General features: G+C 35.4%; 1 protein-coding gene across 4 annotated transcripts in view; it reads right to left on the reverse strand.

Annotated features, from left to right (window-relative positions):
• Window positions 1–23613, reverse strand: part of Ehbp1 (Eps15 homology domain containing protein-binding protein 1) — a 462410-nt gene that overhangs the window by 374016 nt on the left and 64781 nt on the right. For all 4 annotated transcript variants that reach the window (XM_090398822.1, XM_090398820.1, XM_090398821.1 and 1 more), the window contains exons 5-7: window positions 19353–19502; window positions 18895–19076; window positions 6960–7147 (exon numbers count right to left, since the gene is read on the reverse strand). In XM_090398822.1, coding sequence (XP_090254948.1) covers window positions 6960–7147; window positions 18895–19076; window positions 19353–19502 — 520 coding nt within the window. The remainder of the gene's footprint in view (window positions 1–6959; window positions 7148–18894; window positions 19077–19352; window positions 19503–23613) is intronic.

Genomic DNA, 23613 nt, shown 5'->3' on the forward strand with positions numbered 1-23613 from the left:
TGTTCTGAGAAAATAATTAATATAATCAGCATCCTTGAGACAGAAGATGGAACATTCCATTTTGCATTTCACTGAATGTTGAAACAGAACGTCTACTTAATTTTTCCTTTTATTTACTATTCACTTGTTGACAGTCTTGCTTTTTAAGTCAATGGATTCCCCCCCCCCCACACACACACAAAAAGTAGGACAGCCTACAGCAAATAAATTTCAACTGTCAACTTTTCAAAAAAATTCTAAAAATAACACATTCTCAAACTTCCAGTCTCTCTTCTTGTTTTCCTCATTACCCTTGATTCACACGCTCTGTCAGCTGTCAATTGCCTATCAACTTCCTAAGTAAGCATGCACAGTTGTTCAACTAATCAGCAAGCAAGGAGTCAGTAATGGCTGATAAATTGTCATTAGCAGAAAGAGAATGTTTTTATGATGAATAACTGATATCACAGTATATTTAATTGTGAATTATAATAAAGAACATTGAGATTATTACCAACTACCAGATATCTGGAAAGCAAATTAATCTCACATACTTTACATTTTATTTAACATAAATATCAATTTCTTATCAGGCACATCACATGGTGCTGATCGTACATAATTACGAAACCAAAACCTAATAAAATACTAATGTTAAAAATATTTTCAATGTTTCTGCCTATTTTCGTCATCTTTGTCTTTTTATTGCTGATTTTTCATGGCAAATTTATTACAAGTTATTCAATTTTATCCAACAAAATTTGCAGACTTGTACTGGATTTATATAGAAGTATATCATCATTTACATAAAGTAAAAAGCTAAGATTAAGATTGCCAATTTTGATATCAAATTTAATGCCACTTTCCTTCATAAGGTGATCCACATAGATAATGAATAACAAAGGAGATGACGTGCCCCTTGTTTTTCTCACCTGAATAACATCAAACCATCTCCCTGTACTTCCTTCAATTCTAACTGCTGACTTAGACACAAATGACCATAAACATGATAACGAAACTTCTGCTAGAATAATATCATGATGGAAAGTTTTTAACCATTATAGAGATATCTTCTAAGGCAATTTACCAAACTGCTTAAAAAGAAATTTTTTCTTTCAGGGTTCATGGTGAACAGCAATCATTATGAATAGTTATGGAGACATGATACCGAGTTAAAGAACTTGTTTTAATTAAAACTGAAATAAAATTTGACCTTCATATGTCATCTTCAGGAATACATGTATACAACGAATCACAAGCTATAATGGGCATACTAGAATAACTGCTTGGTCAACTGCTGACCATAGACTAGTAAGGAAAAAGCCTTATTAAGTACAAAAATTTGTCCCTTGCCCAAAAGCAAGCTTTAAAGTTGAAATCTGATCTAGAGCTACATAAATCCAGATATTTGAGTAATTCTCGAAAGAATAATAGATAATTGGCAAAACACAGTCAAGATAAAAACAAAGGAAATCTTATAGCCAAGTTGAAAAGACTTAAGCAACAGGAAGTCAACAAACAACATAGAACCAATAGACCGAAAAGCAACCAATCACAAAACAGTAATGTTCCAAGGAGTAACCAACCACGAATAGGCAACATGAGGAATAACCAACCACCAACAAACAACAATTGTCCTCAATATGTCAAGCCATTCTTTCAACACTGACAAAGTTGCACTTCTAGAAAAAGGACTAAACTTTGCAATTATACTAATCTCAGTTAATAAACTAGATTTATCACCCAGAAAGATACCTAAAATCATTCCCTGTTAACATAGAGAAAATATGGTTAGAAACTTCAGCATCCCGTCGCTAAGAGACTGTACCAATTTGTTTATCTTTTTAAAGAAACTGTTTTTACACTGAGTGTTAAATAAATTTTACAAGAGTTCAAACTGATTGGTGCAATGACTGACTTGAGACCAAATAAAAATATATATATATATATTTAATGAAACTAAGAATTATGTACATTGTAAATAAAATTACAGTAAAATGAATAACTATTTGGATCCAAGACCTAAATAAAAATATACTTTTGAGATCTCCTTATCTTTAGAGGATAAAGTCATTCTCTCACTGACTCATTCTATTATTGGTTTGTTTAACATGTACTTAATCAATCTGCTAGACTAAACATTGTATTTCACAACAAATTCCTTCATACAATGAAATGTTCATTAAGAGGTGAGTTCTTTATCAGGCCTTTTCTAAAAACATCTTAACTTTGATGGGACTATATAGTGTTTTCTTATTTAGCATATATTGTGCCAATTATCCTTGTTGTTTCGCTGTAGTATAATTATTCTTACTTTAGATAATTTTGTTACAAGAAACATAAATTAGAATTTTTTATCATAGAAAACAGTTTGTTTTATCTTTATAAACAGTAATGCATCAAAGTATAGCTTTTCATTAGAGCCACTTTACAGTTTCAGCAGATTTTGCCAATTCCTTCACTTGTTCAAAAAAAAAAAAGATGTCACCAGCATCCTTGAGACAGGAGACAAAACTTTCAATTTTGCATTTCTTCAAACACTGAAATAGAACATTCACTTAATATCTCCTTTTATTCTTATCTCCTATCTCTTATATCTTTACTCTTATCTCCTTTTATTCACTTGACAGTCTCACTTTCCAGTCTAAGGATTCATCTTGTTAAGATTCCCTTTCTAGAATCTTCTATTAATATATTCTGACCGTCAAAGTTTTCAAAAACTCCTAAAAACAAAATTCTCCTGCTCTGTATTCTCTCTTCTCTTGTTTTCCTCTCATTACCAAGGTACCAAAAACTCCCTTTATCAGCTGTGAATCATGCATCAACTTCCTCGGTGAGCATGTGTGGTCATTCCACCATGCACAAATGAGTAGTCAATAATGGACGACATGTTATTGTCATTAGCAAAATGAGAATGTCTTCATGATGAACAATAGAAAAAAATTACAGTAATGTATGGTAACTATATCATTAATACCTGAACTACAAAATTGGATTTCAATGATGTGGATGCAGCAACTAGTTGCTCACTCTCTCAGATATTAACCTATCCATAAAAACTTTCATGACAAATGGGAACCAATTACTGCAACTTCAATTTGTCAGTAGAGCTGTTTATTAAACATAAAATAACATGAAGTAAAACAATGCTTGCTTATTCACTCACTACTGCTGGGAAAGGATCTGAGCCTCAGTTAGCAAAGATTAGCCAAGCTGGTTGGAATGATCTAGGTTTGACTTCTGTCTAGGATGTGAAGAACCTTTATGAGGGCTTTTCAACCTCCAGTTTATCTTCCCAGAAATGCAAGTGTTTCATTCTGCAAATCAGGCCCCATGAACACATATCTAGAGACAAAAAACAGTGACCATTAGGGGGATGCAAAAGGGAAATTACAAGCTGGCTGCATTAAATTGCCTGAAATCCCTATCAGGGAACACAACCTGTCTCAGATGGACAAGAATTAAGCTGAACTGGATGGGAACATGGAGATACTTGGTTTTTGCAGTGTCTTTCATGAGCATGATTCCTGTGAACAACTTCCATTTATCATTCCAGCACTTGCTTCAAAGTCTATTAAAATTCATTTATTTATGAAAGAATACTTACTATACTATGAATAATTATGAATATCACCATCATCAAATTCCTGACATGTACCCTCAATGGGTGTACAAGATATGATAGTACTACATGAAAAATTTACATTATTACTAACTTCCTATCTACAATTTTCCTACAAATCAGTCAGTTACTTGTCAAGACTTCAACATTATCAAATCTAATATTTCTATCATCTAAGGCACTTTGTACCATATCAATCCACCTCTATCTTGGTCTTCCTCTGGGTCGTTTTCCTGCCAACCTGGCAGAGAACACTCGTTTTGCTAATCTTTCCTCTCCCATTCTGTTTAAGTGACCATACCACCTGAGATTAGCTCTGCTAATGCATTCCTGGATGCTGACAATGTCAAGTTCTTTCCCTAATATCCTCATTTTTAATATGATGTTGCCATTGATGCCATCTGTTCATGCCCTCTAATCTTTCTCAGGACTATCATATCTGCGGTCTCTAGTCTTTAGTTAAGTGTTTTACTTCTGACCCAGCTCTCAGATCCATAAATTAAAACTGGTTTGAACACTGTCTTGTATACAGCTAATTTAGTATTCCGACTCATTTCTCTCTTATTCCATATTAATTTATTCAATTGACTTCCTACCATACCAGCTTTGTTGATTCAACAAAATTCTGTTGATTTTTGTTGATTCTATATTTAATTTACCATCTTCACTAAAAATCTTGCCTAAGTAGCTGAAATGTTTTACTTGTTCCACAGGTTCTCCATTCACAACACAGTTGACATTTTCAATGATTCTGCCTTTTTTCATTGTCTTTGTCTTTTTATTGCTGACCTTCATACCATATCTATTACAACAGTTATTCAATTTAGTCAGAGAATGTTGCAGACTTGTAGCGGATTTATTTAGAAGTATAACATCATCTGCATAAAGCAAAGAGCTGACATTAACATCTCCAATTTTGATATCATGTTTAATACCACTTTCCTTCATAATGTGATCCATATAGATAATGAATAACAGAGGGGATAATGTACATGCTTGTCTCACACCAGATTTAACATTAAACCATCTTCTTGTACTTCCATCAATTCTAACTGCTGACTTACAACTCAAATAAAGACTAAGTATTGTTTGATATAATGCTCCATTGACACCATATGCAGCGTGTTGAATAGCTCCTCTCTTTGCACCTTGTCATATGCCTTTTACAGATCGACAAAACTTAAATACAGATCTTTGTTATATTCCCATAATTTCTCCACTATTTGTCGTAAAGTGAAGATCTGATCCTGACATCCTCTATTTGGTCTGAATCCAGCTTGTTCTTCACCAAGCTTTTCTTCCACAATCCTTCTCAACCGTTTCTCAAGTATACTTGCATATATCTTACCAGGAACACTCAGTAGGGATATACCTCTGTAATTCTCACATTCAGTTTTATTTCCCTTTTTATATATAGGTACTATGAGAGCTCTACTCCAATCATTGGGAATTTGTCGCTCTGTCCAGGCATTCTGAATTATGCAGTGCAGCCACTAAGACTTTTATACCACCATACTTCAGCATTTCTGGTTTAATATCATTTGCTCCTGCTGCCTATGTTCTTGCCAAAGTCCTCCCATGACTTTTGTTTAGCTAGTTTTACACAGTGTCTAGCTTTCTTGCATTTGTCTCTGTATTCTCTAAGAGCACAAGCTGACATATTTGCCAGGAACTTTTGATATCTTTCTTCTTTTCCTTCACTGCCTGTTTAACTTCCTGTGTCCACCATGCAGTTCTAATTTTTCTATCCTTGCCGACAACTTCACCACATGCCTCTCTAACTGAATCAATCAGGGGTTTCTTCAAGGCTTGCAACTGAATCTCCAAGGTTTGGTTCCTGTTCTCAAACTCTTTCATTTTTTCTTCAATAATCTTTGTGTATTTTAGTCTACGGTTCACATCTGAGAGATGCTCAACTTTTATTCACTTTAAAACTTTCTTACATGTTATCCTTTTCAATATGAAATTCAATTTTATCCTGCTCAAGACTAAATAGTGATCACTTCCAATTTCAAATCCTCTGTACACTCTGGTGTCCTGCACCAGGGAGAAAACATCACTATCAACAATAACATAGTCAATGAGACTTTTCTTATTCCTTGCCTCTTCTCTCCATGTGAATTGGTGCACATTTTTATGTTGGAACATGGTGTTAGTAATAACCAATCCATGTCCTGAGCAGAAATCCAACAGATATTTGCCATTATTATTAGCTTTGCTCTTTTCTCCAAATTTTCCCAAAATATTTTTGTATGTCTGACAATCATTTCCTACTCTGCTATTTAGATCCCCAACAGGTACCAAATTTTCTTGTGTCAGTTGATTTTTCTAAAGCATCAAAAAATTCCTCCACTTCTACCTTAGTAGAACCTTCTGTGGGGCCATAGGCACAAATAAGTCTCATCATCCAGTTCCCCATTCTCATATTTGTCCACATTACTCTACTTGAGACTGCCTGCCATTCAAGATTAGCCTCGTATTTTGTGTTGAATACTATGGCTACTCCTTCTTTTCCTTGATTGTCATTTCCTGAATATAACATTTTGCATTTATTGCTCAGAAAGATCTAGCCAGTTTTGTCATTTTTGTTTCAGTTACCCCTATTATGTCGATCTGGTACTTATCTAATTCCTCAGCTAGCTCTATTTCTTTGTCATTCAGGCTTCTTATGTTGATAGTACCGATCTTTAACTCTGGTGATGTTGAGTTGGGGTGTGTTTTCAGATTTGTTCCAGTAGCTGACTTTTCGCTGTTCACCCTGGTTCCCTAGCGAAAACAACGGGGGCCTTGTTTAACCGGGCAACACCCCAGTCAGGATGAAATTTTGTCATGTTGTGCCATCATTTTTTATTTTGGTGTAACCAATAAGAATACAATTTGGTCGGCTAAATCCCAAATTGCCAGCCCATCCTCTTTCGTTCAGTATCCAGGAGATACCCAACAGGGTGCACCACGAGAAGGTGAGGACTGGACATTAGGTCAGAAGCCCTGGTTGGTTCTCCGCATTCCTTTAAAGGCTATGTGGAGGTCTCCTCTCAGTTATACAGCTTTGACCCTTAAGCACCCCAATTATGAATATATAATGAATAATTACTATACTAGCTACTATTTTCATCTATACATAATGAACATATTTCCTTTTGGTATTTTTCAGAAAGTGTTCTGTAGTTGTTTACAATAACTGTCAATAATTTCCTCTAGTTTATTTATCATATTCCTAGCCTACTATAGAATGTTTTTAACCTTTCGTGGGACATGTTTAAACAATATTTCCTATTTTCATAACTTCCCATTCTGAAAATGAATTGTATGCAAAGATATTACTTGAATTATTAACATGAAACATTTAAAAAAATACCTGATTTTTTCGAATCGCTGATTTCCTCTCCAGAAATTAACAGCGAAAATTTATTTGCAAATTCTGATATTTTGGCAGTTGTTTCACTTCGATCTATTTCAGCATCATCATCAAAATCATCCAAATTTGCAACATCTTGAGGTGACTGCATGCTCATTAAACTGGCAATGCTCTGCATATCTTCATCACTATGACAAAAACAATGAAGAATAAAATAAGATATAAAAATACATATTTTATATATATATTTTTATAAAAATAAAAAAAAATAAAAAAAATAAAAGACAAATCAAATATACAGTATGTACTGCTTGACGTAATATCCCATATTCATATTCAAACTCACAAACACACCTACCTTATTTGGCTTCCAGAGTGGTCTCGTCTCCACATGTCCTTTCTCCCATTCTATGAAAAATCTCATGTCTTGATATCATAATAGCCCTTTACTATCTTATATATCTCATACTCCCCCCCCCACCTCCTATCCACCAGATTCAGAAAATTTGCATTCCTTCAATGTCTTCATACTCAACATTCCAGAGAACAGCAATTATCTTAGCCAATCATCTCTGGACCCTTCCAGTATCTCTTCAGCCTTTTGAAAACTAGGTAACAAAATCAGTGGACAGTAATTCATATGCAGCCTAATCAGTCTTATACAATGGAGCCATAACATCCTTACTTCTACACATTGCCATTTTCTGCATTATTACTATAATGCACAATTACCCCTAGATCCCTTATCTCTTCCACCTCCTCTACAATCTCCCCAACTAAATATTGTACATTCGATTTATGCTACCCAAATTTTGAAACCTTACAAAATCTCTTTGCAACAATGAACTGACAATCCCACTCATTTTACAATTTAGCCAGTTCAAGTCATCTAGCAAAACTGCAACATCTACTGTATTTACTCCTCATAGTTCTTGCCAACTTTGTTATCATCTGAAAACAACTGCATATCACCATTCAAGTCTATTCAAATATCATGAACATACATAACAGCCCCAAAACAGACCCCTGGAGCACACTGTTAGTGACTTTCATTTTCTGGGTTATTGCTTTCCCCATACACAACTTGCTGATACCTATCAGACAACCAATCTCCCATCCACCACACTAGTCTAATATCCAAGCCCATCATGTGGCAATCTATCAAGGGCCATTACAAAATCTAAATAAACTACTGTGCATCTGATTCCCTTGTCCAATGCATTTGCCATCTATTTTAACAAGTAGACTGCTAAAACAATCTTCCTTTCTTAATCAATGTTGTTCATCAAAGAGAACGTTGTGGTTACCACCCCAATTCTGTATCTTAGTACTGACTAACCTTCTAACACTTTAACCACAACTCTGCCATACAGACTGATCTATAATTTGAAGCCTTATCTGAAAACTATCTCCCGAGTTAGTCTTATCACCTCTCTTACAAAAGAGAAAACAATTTTTTCCTCTTTCCACACCTTTGGAACTTGGTGCAACCTGAGACTAATGTTAAAAAGGTATGTCAATTATTATTAACTCCCTGGAACAGTTCCTCAAAATGTGATAATATATCATCCAATCCTACAGCCTTATTCACATCAACTTTACTCAATTTTTCATAATTCCTGTTCAACACCATCAGTGCCTCCCCCTTTTCAGTGCATACAAATTCAGTATGATGTTGTATTCATGAAATCATGATATATGTCCTCAATGGTTATCATTTTACCATTTTCACTGATCGGTATCATCCTTCCATAATCATTCTTCTACTGGCCATGTATCAAAAGAACTCCCTGGAACTTTTTTTTTTTTTTAACTCATTAACTAAGCATTGCTCATACTTCATTTTTCCTACTCTTACTATGCAAGTCACCTTTCTTGTCTGTTCTTTGTACTTCTCATGCAACTGTTTATTTCCACTCATTTTCTGATGCCTCCATAATGCCTCTTCCAGATTGCATGCCTCACCTCTTCAATCATCAATTTCAAGACAACCTTATTTACCTCCTGTCTCTGGAATAGATTCAGACATTGCTTCTGCCAGAAAGTTGCTGAGCAGGATCCAGGCAGTATTAATCTCCTTCCCATATAATTCCTCATTCCATTATATAGCTGCAAGCCATCTCCTGAGTTTGTCATAATCAATAGCCTTATTAGTCCCACATATATCCCTTTCTCAAAGAAATCTTCACATAGCTGGCCATCTAAATGATCCTCATGGTCACTTTCACCAATTGGAGAAAGATTTAAAACTTCATTTATGATATCTTCTAAAGAGATATTTAAATTTAACATCCTTGATTTCACATGCTCTCTGTTACATACTGTGTAAGGTAGCTGTTTCTCAAAAACTAGCAAAATTTATTCCCTTTGCCCATGATTGCTCTCTTCATTCTAATCTATATTACCATAATTAAAGTTGCTCATAATGATCATTCTTTATTTAGTTACTGGGCTAATTTGCATACATATTTCCTTCTCAGTCTCTTCTGTATTACCAGGTCTATAGCAACACCCAAGTGAATACTTCATCCTCTCAACTTCTACCTTAAACTATACTACCTCAAAACAACTGTCACTTATTTCCTCCTTGCATCTTCACCTCAGTTAGGCGTAATTCCTCTGATACAATCAGCAGCACTCCTCCTCCTTTTCTGTCCAATCTGTCTTTATGAAAAAGATCATATCCTTCCATCTCTATTCCTGTCAGAATAATCCTTATCTAACCACATCTCAATGCAAGAATTCTTGGGGATGAAACCAATCGATGCAACAAATTTGTTCCCCTTATTTTGGATACTTCTGGCATTTCTATGCAAACCTAATACCTGATTTCCAGTTCTATAACAAGCTGCATGGACACCACTTCTCAGATGTAACATCATATCTCTACCCCAACCCTTCCTCTCAATCACCATCAATCCTACAACCCTCACCAGATCCACAAACTCTCCCCATATCCCAGACTATCTCATTTCTTGTCCACTCACACATTCACTTCTAAATCTAGAATGCACACTTCTCACACAGGTCTGCCTATCCATCTTGATCCTCCTTCCCCAATTTACCCATCTCTTGTGTGTTCCTGTCTTCTCATCTATTTCATTCATATTTCTCCAATCACAAGCTATGCTACAACAGTCTCTCCAAATGATCACATCAAAATCATTTAAATGAAGTCCATCTGTTATATAGTTCCATTACTCCTCAAATTCATGCAACACATTAATGATCTTTGCTTGCCATTTCAACTTATCAGTGTCATACCTAGGTATGACACTGATCTTTGCATATACAGAGATCAAATCATTCATTCCTGATACCACTATCAACTCTTTTGCTCACTTCCTACTCATATCTAATGCTATCATCTATTCTACTTGTGAATTACACTGAATCTCCACAGAGCTACTGTCGAATCATTTGTTATCTATCTTTCATTCCATTTTCCTCACTCTTCCATGCAAATCTATAATTCTCATTTCACTCTGCATATGCTTAATCTCTTCAATCACTTTCTTGCTGCCATTCACATTCTATTTTCACTGCCTTTCATAACAGCTATCTTACCATCACCATCAGCTGAACTGTTTTTCCTGTCAGTTACCTTACTGTCAATGCTCATGATCTCACACACACACTGCTTTCTCCCCATTCACAGTTACCTCATAGTCCATAAACATGTTACACCCCTCACATACTGACAATCTCTCATCTCTCCTATTCAACGTCTCTATATAAATATCCTAAACAACTCAAGCAAGCATACATACCTAGATATATTCACATCGCTTTACCATTTTCAAAATACCTAAACCACTTATGTTTGTGTTTCATGCCAATCTAGGTTACACTACCATTCTGTTCACTGTCACTGCCACACAAAAACGGACAGAAATTTGATTCGGTTTGAGGTTATATTGTGAGTGGTGTAAAACTGCTTCCTCCCCATTTTATTTGTGTTCTTCCTTAGAAAAATAATAATCCAATATACTATAAAATACATTTTTTTTAGAAGATTCAGTGTCTTTATAACAAATTTTTATTATGATATTGCAATATTAAATACAGCTGTAAAATGGCACCAAAAACACAGAAGAAACAATGCTAACAAGAACAACAAAACAGAAAACAAGATTTTCTCCACTAAAGACAATATTGAAAATAATTTAACCTCAGAAATCCGATAAGTTAAAGCAGATTATTAGACAAACAACGAGGGAATTACAGAAAGTCAAGCAGAGTTTAGAGGAACAGAAGACAAAAAAGTTCAGTAGCAAAATGAAAAACAACAAAGCACGAAATCAGGTAAGTTGGTGCATAATAATGAAAATCTGGTAAATTCATTGTAAAAAGAAGGATGTTATTTGGTATGGTGACTATCATAAAACATGTCATTGATAAGTGCATTATAACATCAAGTATTTCCAAGAGTAAAAATTAAAAATATAACACAAGCAATTGAAAAACAGAAAGAAAAGAGGTCATAATTATTGGTAGGTACCAGTAACTTAAACAACAAGAAATTCAATATGAGAGAGGATATGAAAAGGTTGTTGGAAGAAGCAAGACTGAAGAGTCAGAAAGCAAAAATTGTTATATATTACCTAGATATGATGGAAATGAATTACTTCCTGTTAGTCCATAGTAAGACAAGTTACGTGATCATTGGTATTTTGTATATGCCAGGTAGCATCACTGGTGAGAGTTTTTTTTGGGTCGTTAATGGATTATATTTAGTAAGGTTGTTTCTTTGATAATTCCCAATTCTTGTTTTAGGGATTCTTCATAAAAACAAAATCTTGTGTGTTGTGGATACTAAAGATTTTATGATGCCATATTTTTGAGATGGATGTCGGGCTGATGTATTATAGATATAACGACCTGAAAAAGTTTTTGGAAGATCGAAGTGGAAATGAATCCATCTTGTTTGCACAGGGTGACTACGTCAAGAAAGAAAATACCTGTTGATGATTCCTTTTCTGTTACATTCAGGCAATAACAATCAGGGAAAAGAAGGAATACCTATAGTATTCAAGACTAAATATGAGGCTAATCTTCGTGAATGGCAAGCAATATCAAGTGGAGTGATGTGAGCAAATAGCAGAATGGGGAACTGGACAATAAGACTTATTTGTGCCTGTGGTCCCACAGAAGGTTCTACTATGGTAGAAGTCGAGGAATTTTTTGGGGCTTTAGAGAAAGCTGACACAATGAAAAAAGAAAAGTTGGTACCTGTTGGGGATCTAAATAGCCGAGTAGGAAATGACTGTCAGACATACAGAAATATTTTTGGAAAATTTGGAGAAAAGAGTAAAGCTAATAATCATGGCAAATACTTGTTGGATTTCTCCTCAGAACATGGACTGGTCATTACTACACAATGTTCCAAGATAAAAATGTGCATAAATTCATGGAGAGAAGAGGCAAGGAATAAGAAAATTCTCATTGACCATGTTATTGTTGATAGTGATGTTTTCTCAGTAGTGAAGGACACTAGAGTGTACAGAGGATTTGAAATAGGAAGTGATCACCATTTAGTCTTGAGCAGGATAAAATTGAATTTCATACTGTAAACAAGAATATGTAAGAAAGTTTTCAAGCAAATAAAAGTTGAGCAGCTCTCAGATGTGGACAGTAGACTAAATTACACAAACATTATTGAAGAAAATATTGAAAGAGTTTGAGAACCAAATCTTGGACATTCAGTTGCAAGCCTTGAAGAAAACATTGATCGATTCAGCCAGAGAGAGGCGAGATTGTCTGCAAGGATAGAAAAATCAGCACTCCATGGTGAACACATGAAGAGGAAGTAAAGGAAAAAAAATGTTAATTTTCACATTTGACGTCCATAGACACTGTATGGTCACTGCCATGCCTCACATGGTTTTGGCAATGATGTCTTCTGCTAGAATAAGTGGTAGGGTCGCAGATTCCCTTTCCACACAAAGTTTGTATGACAATCGCAAACATCCATGCCCATGGTGGGATTGGAACCCGCAGCCTCTTGGCTGGAGAGCAGACATGCTAACCACTCGGCCAACCAGGCCAGCAAGGAAAAGAAGAAAGCATATCAAAAGTTCCTGGTGAATAAGTCAGCTTGTGCTCTTAGAGAACACAGAGACAAATGTAAGAAAGCCAAACGCTGTGTAAAACTAGCTAAGTCATGGGAAGGCTTTGGCAAAAACATAGAAATCAAATAATAGGAATGTGGCAAAATATTCTGGAGGCTATTGAAAAAGCTCAGAAATGGAGGAAGAGTGCTGTAAAAGAAATTACAGATGATAAAGGTGGCATGCAAACTGGAGAAAAAGATATCCTTCATGTATGGAGTGATTATTTAAAAAAATTGCTAAATGAAACAATCAGTGACAGTAGAGTGGTAAAAAACGCTCAGCAGACATTCAATCAGGAACATATCCATACTTGAAGTAAAAAAACCATCAAATGCCTGAAATGTGGAAAGGCAGTGGGAGTAGATAATATTCTATCAGAAATGCTCAAGTATGGAGGTATAAAATTGTTACAGTGGCTGCACTGCATAGTTCAGAAGGCTTGGACACAGGGACGAATTCCAGATGATTAGAGTAGAACTCTCATAGTACCAACATATAAAAAGAGAAATAAAACTGAATATGAGAATGACAGAGGTATTTCCCTACTGAGTGTTCCTGGTAAGATTTATGCAAGTATACTTGAGAAATGGTTGAGAAGAATTGTGGAAGAAAAGCTTGGCGAAGAACAAGCTGGATTCAGACCAAATAGAGGCTGTCAGGATCAGATCTTCACTTTACGACAAATAGTTGAGAAAGCATGGGAATATAACAAAGATCTGTATTTAAGTTTAGTGGATCGGGAAAAGGATTATGACAAAGTGTCAAGAGAAAAGCTATTCAAAAGACTACAGTTATATGGTGTCAATGGGGCATTATATCAAGCAATACTTGGTTTTATTTGAGTTGTAAGTGAAGAGTTAGAATTGAAGGAAGTACAGGTAGATGGTTTAATGTTAAATCTGGTGTCAGACAAGGATGTACATTAACCCCTCTGTTATTCATTATCTATATGGATCACATTATGAAGGAAAGTGGTATTAAACATGATATCAAAATTGGAGATGTTAATCTCAGCTGTATACTTTATGCAGACTTTGTTATACTTTCAAATAAATCTGCTACAAGTCTACAAGATTCCCTAACTAAATTGTAGAACTGTTGTAATAAATGTGGTGTGAAAATCAGCAATAACAAGACTAAGACAATGAAAGTAGGCAGAAACATTGAAAATATGAACTGCACTGTGAATGGAGAATCTATAGAACAAGTAAAACATTTCAGCTACTTATGCACAAATTTTATTGAAGATGGTAAATTAAATATGGAAATAGACAACAGAATCAACAAAGCCAGTATGATAGGAAGTCAACTGAATCACAATACTAAATTAGCTGTATACAAGACAGTGTTCAAACCAATATTAACTTATGAATCTGAGAGGTGGGTTAGAAATCTTGACTAAAGCCTAGAAACCATAGATATGAGAGTCCTGAGAAAGATTAGGTGCACAAGGATATTAGGAAAGAACTTCACATTGTTAGCATCCAGGAACATGTTAGCAGAGCTAATCTCAGGTGGTATGGTCACTAAAACAGAATGGGAGAGGAAAGATTAGCAAAACAAGTTTTCTCTGACAGGGTGGAAGGAAAAAGACCCTGAGGAAGACCAAGATGTAGGTGGATTGATACAGTAAAAAGTGCCTTAGAAGACAGAAATGTAAGATCTGATAATGTTGGAATCTTGTCAGATAACAGATTGATTTGGATGAAAATTGTTGATAGGAATTTAGTAATGATGTAAGTTTTTCATGTATCATCATCAAATTCCTGCCATGTACCCTCAAGGGGTGTACAGGATATGACAGTACTACACGAAAAATTTACATCATTACTAACTTCCTATCTACAATTTTCCTCTAAATCAGTCTGTTGCTTGTCAAGACTCCAACATTATCAGATCTTATATTTCTATCGTCTAAGGCACTTTGTACCGTATCAATCCACCTATATCTTGGTCTTCCTCAGGGTGTTTTTCTTTCCACCCTGTCAGAGAAAACTTGTTTTGCTAATCTTTCCTCTCCCATTCTGTTTTAGTGACCATACCACCTGAGATTAGCTCTGCTAACATGTTCCTGGATGCTAACAATGTCAAGTTCTTTCCTAATATCCTTGTGCACCTAATCTTTCTCAGGACTCTCATATCTATGGTTTCTAGGCTTTAGTCAAGATTTCTAACCCAGCTCTCAGATCCATAAGTTAATATTGGTTTGAACACTGTCTTGTATACAGCTAAATTAGTGTTCCGACTAATTTCTCTCTTATTCCATATGAATTTATTCAATTGACTTCCCACCATAACAGCTTTGCTGTTTCTGTTGTCTATTTCTATATTTAATTTACCATCTTCAGTAAAAATCGTACCTAAGTAGCTGAAATGTTTTACTTGTTCCACAGGATCTCCATTCACAACACAGTTGACATTTTCAATGATTCTACCTATTTTCATTGTCTTTGTCTTTTTATTGCTGACCTTCATACCATATCTATTACAACAGTTATTCAATTTAGTCAGAGAATCTTGCAGACTTGTAGCGGATTTATTTAGAAGTATAACATCATCTGCATAAAGCAAAGAGCTGACATTAACATCTCCAATTTTGATATCATGTTTAATACTACTCTCCTTCATAATGTGATCCATATAGATAATGAATAACAGAGGGGATAATGAACATCCTTGTCTCACACCAGATTTAACATTAAACCATCTTCCTGTACTTCCTTCAATTCTAACTGCTGACTCACAACTCAAATAAAGACTAAGTATTGCTTGATATAATGCCCCATTGACACCATATAACTGCAACGTATTGAATAGCTTCTCTCTTGGCACCTTGTCATATGCCTTTTCCAAATCGACAAAACTGAAATACAGATCTTTGTTATATTCCCATGCTTTCTCGACTATTTGTCGTAAAGTGAAGATCTGATCCTGACAGCCTCTATTTGGCCTAAATCCAGCTTGTTCTTCACCAAGCTTTTCTTTCACAATTCTTCTCAACCGTTTCTCAAGTATACTTGCAGAGATCTTGCCAGGAACACTCAGAAGGGAAATACCTCTGTAATTCTCACGTTCAGTTTTATTTCCCTTTTTTATATATGGGTACTATAAGAGCTCTACTCCAATCATCGGGAATTCGTCCCTCTGTCCAGGCTTTCTGAACTATGCAGTGCAGCCACTGTAAGACTTTTATACCACCATACTTCAGCATTTCTGGTCGAATATCATCTACTGCTGCTGCCTTTCCACATTTCAAGCCTTTGATGGCTTTTTCTACTTCAAGTATGGATATGTATTCATATATATAATAGTGATAAAAAACACTGACTGCATGCCTGGTCAGTGTTTTTTTATCACTGTGCTGTCATCACTGCTTGTTTCATTTATCAGTTTTTCATAGTAATTACTCCATACTTCAAGGATATCTTTTTCTCCTGTTTTCATGTCACCTTTATCATCTCTAACTCCTTTTACAGCACTCTTTCCTCCATTCCTAAGCTTCTTCAACAACCTCCAGAATATTTTGCCACCTTCTTGGTATTTATTTTCTATATTCTTGCCAAAGTCCTCCCATGACTTTTGTTTAGCTAGTTTTACACAGTGTTTAGCATTCTTGCATTTGTCTCTGTATTCTGTAAGAGTAAAAGCTGACTTATTTGCCAGGAAATTTTGATATGCTTTCTTCTTTTCCTTCACTGCCTCTTTAACTTCCTGTGTCCACCAGGGAGTTCTGATTTTTTTATCCTTGCACACAACCTCACCACATGCCTCTCTGGCAGAATCAATCAATGTTTTCTTCAGAGTTTGCCACTGAATCTCCAAGGTTTGATTCCTGTTCTCAAACTCTTTCATTTTCTTTTCAATAATCTTTCTGTATTTTAGTCTACAGTTCACATCTGAGAGCTGCTCAACTTTTATTCGCTTTAAAACTTTCTTACATGTTATTCTTTTCAATATGAAATTCAATTTTATCCTGCTCAAGACTAAATAGTGATCACTTCCAATTTCAAATCCTCTGTACAATCTGGTGTCATGCACCAGGGAGAAAACATCACTATCAACAATAACATAGTCAATGAGACTTTTCTTATTCCTTGCCTCTTCTCTCCATGTGAATTTGTGCACATTTTTATGTTGGAACATGGTGTTAGTAATAACCAGCCCATGTCCTGAGCAGAAATCCAACAGATATTTGCCATTATCATTAGCTTTGCTCTTTTCTCCAAATTTTCCCAAAATATTTTTGTATGTCTCACAATCCTTTCCTACTCTGCTATTTAGATCCCCAACAAGGACCAACTTTTCCTTTTTCATTGTGTCAGTTGCTTTTTCTAAAGCGTCAAAAAACTCCTGCACTTCTACCTTAGTAGAACCTTCTGTGGGACCATAGGCACAAATAAGTCTCATTGTCCAGTTCCCCATTCTCATATATGCCCACATTACTCTACTTGAGACTGACTGCCATTGAAGAAGATTAGCCTCGTATTTTGTGCTGAATACTATGGCTAATCCTTCTTTTCCTTGATTGTCATTGCCTGAATATAACATTTTGTATTTATTGCTCAGAAAGATCTCACCAGTTTTGGTCTTTTTTGTTTCAGTCACCTCTATTATGTCGATCTTGTACTTATCTAATTCCTCAGCTAGCTCCATATCTTTGCCATTCAGGCTTCTTACGTTGATAGTACCGATCTTTAACTCTGGTGATGTTGAGTTTGGGTTTGTTTTCAGATTTGTTCCAGTAGCTGACTTTTTGCTGTTCGCCCTGTTTCCCTGGCGAAAACAACGGGGGGCCTTGTTTAACCGGGCGACACTCCAGCCAGCATGAAATTTTGTCATGTTGTACCATCATTTTTTTTATTTTGGTTCTTCATGTAGTACTATCATAATATCTTGTACACCCCTTGAGGATACATGACAGGAATTTGAAGATGATTATTCCTTTTCTAGTGTGAACTTGATACAAGGATGTGGAGTGTCGATATTTTGTAGAAATGAGTATAGTTCAGCTTTTGTGCAACTCCAAACTGCAATGACATCATCGATGTAGCATAGCCACATTGTTGGTTTTGGGTGAAGAGCAAAAATTCTGTCTTCTAGGTGTTCAAGAAAAAAAAATTTACTAGGTTAGGTGATAAGGGTGAGCCAACTGCTGTTCATTCCTCGTGTTTATATATTTTATCTTTCAATGTGAAAAAACCTGAAAAATTCCACTATGTCAGATGAAAATTTTTGGGTTAAAAATTCTATTGTTTCTTTGTAGTTTAATGTCTTAATTCTTGTATGAAATTCAATGGAAGTTTTTATCGAAGAAGCTGAGTGGTCAATGAGAGAACGGAGATGGTTAGACAGAAATCTTGATATTTTATACATGGGACTGCATACAGAATCCACAATAGCTTAAGTGGACAGTTACTTTTATGTAATTTTGAAGAAACATATATTCTAGGAGGTCTTGCATGGTATGCGTGTTATTGCATGGTTATAATTTTTTAATTATAACCATGTGCAGTGAGTGAACTGGCAGTGAGTTTGAAGCCATCTGGTATGGAGTGGAGTCTAAAAAATCAAATACATAGTGGGGTGTTATTACAGACCTGGTGAATTGGTGGCTAGTTTTTTTACTTTAAGCATCAGAATACTCAGTCACTTGTTTTGAAAATGATATCACTCTAAAATGAAAATACTTGTGATTGTACAACTACAGAATATTCTATACTCATAAATGTACAAAAACAATATATTTCACAAATTTTATTACATTAGATTAGAATTATATATAATTTTTTTTTTTTAGTATAATAAAACAGTTTCAAACTTACGTAGCTTTGCCTTCTCTTAAAAACACACATGACAAACTAAATGAGAGGTGAGCTTCTGCTACTTTCTGAGATAATGGTTTAAGCTTTAGTTTTATTTCTGCTTGTGTGGGAAACATGCTTGCATACTGTTTCATATTTATATTAGCTGATGCAACCTGTCGTCTCTTACCAGCCGGAGAAATCTACAAAACAAAGGCAAGTGAAATCACTAACAAGAATAATTATAGTACAATAAAATCAGTAAAATTCAGAATAATAAGGCCACATTCAAAACAGCTTTCTTTAGACAGTTCTGAAATGAGGTAGTTATTTATATCATGATGCAAGGCATAAATAAATAAATAAACAGAGACAGAACATAAATCAGTTTCATTTAAAATATCAAATGAAAAGAAACTGTATGCTGAATTTTGATAATAACAGATGAGAAGGGGAAAAAAAACCTCTGTGGATCTTACATCTTCTATGATGAATGTCCAATCTTTGTCTTCAAATTCATTACTACGGGAATCCTTAAATAATGTAACCTTAATTTCCACATTTTCAGGAACAACCCATATGACAAGACCTCGATATGGATTACGGATTGTTGGCTCCCATTCATGCAGCTGTAAATGAAGAATTTTAAAATTGGTTTTCCAGCTATGAACATCTGTTAACTATTTTTATAATACTAATTTAATTAGATAAAATTCTATAATAAATTTAGTTTAATCCTTTATCCAAGTGTGAGCAAACAAAGTTTGCACCTGAAAGTATCTTCAGGACTGGGGTAAGGTGGTACAACACCGGGCAATTCGTTGCAAAGGTGGAACGAGTTGCTTGGTGTTGTACCACTAACATCACGCCTATCTCAGTATCTCCTATAATGCAAAACACATCTCCTTGCAGATATGTATAATGTTATGCATTAAGGGAAGGGCCACTACCCAGACTAGTTTCGACCTTTAATTAGGTCTCTTCGGTGGGAGCCAGGCCGAAGCATCAGCAAGGTCATCTCTACCTATAGGAGTTGCCAAACGGTGTGCCACCTTTTTATTAAATTACTCTGGATTTAGAGAAAGACGTTGAAAGTTTATTTTTCACTTGGTTAGACTATATGGGAGATACATTAATATGGGTGATACTGAGATAGGAGTGATGTTAACTTGTTCCACCTTTGCAATGAGTTGCCCGGTGTTGTACCACCTTACCCCAGTCCTGAAGATACTTTCAGGCCCAAACTTTGTTTGCTCACACTTGGATAAAGGATTAAACTAAATTTATTATAGTCTAACCATCACTCCTATCTCAGTATCACCCATATTAATGTATCTCCCATATAGTCTAACCAAGTGAAAAATAAACTTTCAACATCTTTCTCTAAATCCAGAGTAATTTAATAAAAAGGTGGCACACCGTTTGGCAACTCCTATAGGTAGAGATGACCTTGCTAATGCTTCTGCCTGGTATCTCCACTTGGGCCTGGCTCCCACTGAAGAGACCTCAATAAAGGTCGAAACTAGTCTGGGTAGTGGCCCTTCCCTTAATGCATAACATTATACATAACCGCAAGGAGATGTGTTTTGCATTATGGGAGATACTGAGATAGGAGTGATGTTAGCTTGCTCCACCTTTGCAACGAGTTGCCCGGTGTTGTACGACCTTAGCCCAGTCCTGAAGATACTTTCAGGTGCAAACTTTGTTTGCTCACACTTGGATAAAGGATTAAACTAAATTTATTATAGTCTAACCAAGTGAAAAATAAACTTTCAACTTCTAGATAAAATTCTGTTTGTCAGTACATGCTATATATCTTTAATACTGAATTTTTTTTTATTTATAAAATTTCATCATGCATTAGTTAAAAAAACAAAACTCCCAAAACGATGTTAACAGATGATGAAAACATTCACTTTATAGGTTTTTTTTAATGTAATTTCCACCCATGAAAGGTTATTAGCAAACCTACAGTACACTTGTAACATGGGTGAGTTGAAGTTTTTTTTTAATCAATTTTTTTTATTTTTGTAATTTATTTATTTATGGAAAAAAAAATTGTCTGTCCAAAAAAAAAAAAAAAATCCAAATTTTTTTTTGGACAGACAGGTAGATTAGCCACGACCCAGTTAGAAGAACACAAATCTTACATCTACAACCACAACTATGTGTCAATCCGGCCTTGCAGACCATGTATTGGATACAACTCACAGGATCTCCTGGAAGAAAACCACCATAGTAAATTCCAAAATAACCAGAACTGATGACAAAGGAAAAGAGGTCTAAGATATCAGAAGGAAAAACGTTTTTTTTGGTGTTAAGGTGTCATTTAAGGAAATATTGGTAACAGTGAGGTGATGTCAAAGCTTACCAATATATCTGTATTATTCAAAGTTAGATTTTCAATCAAAGTTTTAAAATGGATAAAATTATTTATATTGGTTGTGGTATGGCCAGTGAGGGGGGGGGGGGGGTAATGGCATTTGCCAGTTGTTTAGATAATTAGTAGCAAGGTGGCATCTACTATAGGTCTTGGTGTGTTTGTGTGGGGGGGGATTAGATTTATGGATTTTTGTTAAACTGTAAATCCTATGGGAAGGGATGAGAACCAAAGGGTGTGAATTTTTTTTGTTTTTTTTAATAATGTCCAGCAGCCAGGTAGATACTCAAAGATTTTTAATTTTTTAACTTGGTTTTGTAGGATCGTGATCTGGGATACAGGTAGCGCGATCTCGGAGAATCATATCCATTTTTCGATTATATTCCATGGCATTAAGGACTACTGTGGCATCAATTTTGGTTATTTTTCTTGGAAGAACAAAATTTACAGATAGAGGGAGCTGCTGTGGGTTCTTTTTCTCACCCAGTTAGATGTGATGGAGTCTAATGTGATGTGTTCTCTATTTGGCCTCATGGCCAAATAGAGAACACATCACATTAGACTCCTTTCTCAGTCACCTCAACAGTCTACATCCAAGAATCCAGTTTATGATGGAAAAGGAACTGGAACAAAGATTGCAGGCTCTACATGCCATTGTAGAGCCTACAATCTTCCTTCCAGTGGAACCTCTCTTTCAACTGAACTCAACCATATACACAACATGTTCCTATCCAATGGCTATAATTTTAACAGAATTAAAAAAATAATCAAGTCTTCCCCCATTCCTCAGGCTTCCCTTCAGAAGGATTTCAGAAATGCCATCACCATCCCCTAAGTCAGGTCACATCCAAAAAAATAGCCAGGTCTTTGCAAAAATACAACCTCTACACAGCTTTTAAGCCCCACCAGAAACTTGCAACCCTTATCGTTCTACCAAAGAACAGTCTCTCCTCTCTCAGTGTCTGGAGTATACAAAGTATCCTGTTCCTGCATGTTGGCTTACTTCGGACAGACAACTAAATTAGCCATGATCTAGTTAGAAGAACACAAATCTTACATCTACAACCACGACTAAAGTCGATCCAGCCATGTAGACCATGTATTGGATACAACCAACAGGACCGCCTGGAAGAAAACCACCATGATCCATCATAGTAAATTCAAAAAAGAAAGCCACTTCCCAAATTTTGGGAAATAATAATTGTTAGTCCCAGTTTACATCCTAGGTCACCTATAAACATCCATAGAGGGTACACCACCTAGATAGGACTTCCACGTGTCATCAACGTGTAGTACTTCCACGTAGAGTCATCCACGTGTTTCATTTATTATTGTGTTGTCTTTGTGTGTGTGTGTGTTACAAGTGTTAATTGTACTCCCTGAAGATGTCTCAGTCACTGAGACAAAAATTGGAAGCATTAAAATTAGTTTTTAATCTTTTCCTAGTGCTGCCTATACTCCATTAAACCTCCAACATGATGTCCTCCCAGCACTTACTTCCAACAGGTGTATAATCACGTCTGAGTGTATAAGCCTTAACACACAGACTGCTACTTTTATAATTTTCTACTAAACTTTTTGTACACTTTTCAAGGAAGTTTTTTAGATATAGAAGTTTTTACTATTTTTTAAAGCTTGCTACAAATGATGACAAAATGATAGTACAAACAAGATCCGTGCATTGTGAAGTGCAGAAATTATATGTAATTAATGGTATGGCCTTTTAAAGAATGTTTGTTGTTGTAAATGCAACATATATACATAGTGATATGTGAATAGTGTGTCTGTGGTGAGACAAAAAAAGAGATGAGAGAGGCTATTTTGAAAGTATGATATTCTGTTGGACTACAAACTATCAATGAATGTTAAACTGTCTGGTGGAATTAAAGAGTAACCAGAGAGCAAATGACTGTATGAATCATGGAATGAAAGCAAGTGAGACTATGGAAGTGAAGGAAAGTGAGTGACACTGTGAAAGTGAAGAAAAGCAGTAATGAGAAAATGAATGATAGATTAACAGAATGTGTAATTGCCAGGATGCAAGATTTGAAAAATGTGTATAGTGAGATGAAAAGCTTGGTAGTTAAGAATGGAAGAGAGTAAAAGGTTAGGATGAAGAAATTCAAAGAAAGAGAGGTAACGAATGACTCAAAAATAGCGATGCATGAAGATTCCAATTATCAAAGTTGTAGTAAATGAAATATTCCATTAAGTGTGTTTTCCAGGTGTAGAATTAACAGGATAATTGATGTATTAGATATGAGAAGCAGATGAGCAAGAGTTGAGGTGGTGGTTGTTGGAACAAATGACTTGGTTGGACATGAAGAGAAAGTAGGATGAATATCAGGAGGTTGTTGAGC

The sequence above is a fragment of the Typopeltis vanoorti genome, chromosome 10, assembly GCF_054136105.1.
Source record: "Typopeltis vanoorti isolate ZY-2024b chromosome 10, IOZ_Tvanoo_1.0, whole genome shotgun sequence".
Taxonomy (NCBI): domain Eukaryota; kingdom Metazoa; phylum Arthropoda; class Arachnida; order Uropygi; family Thelyphonidae; genus Typopeltis; species Typopeltis vanoorti.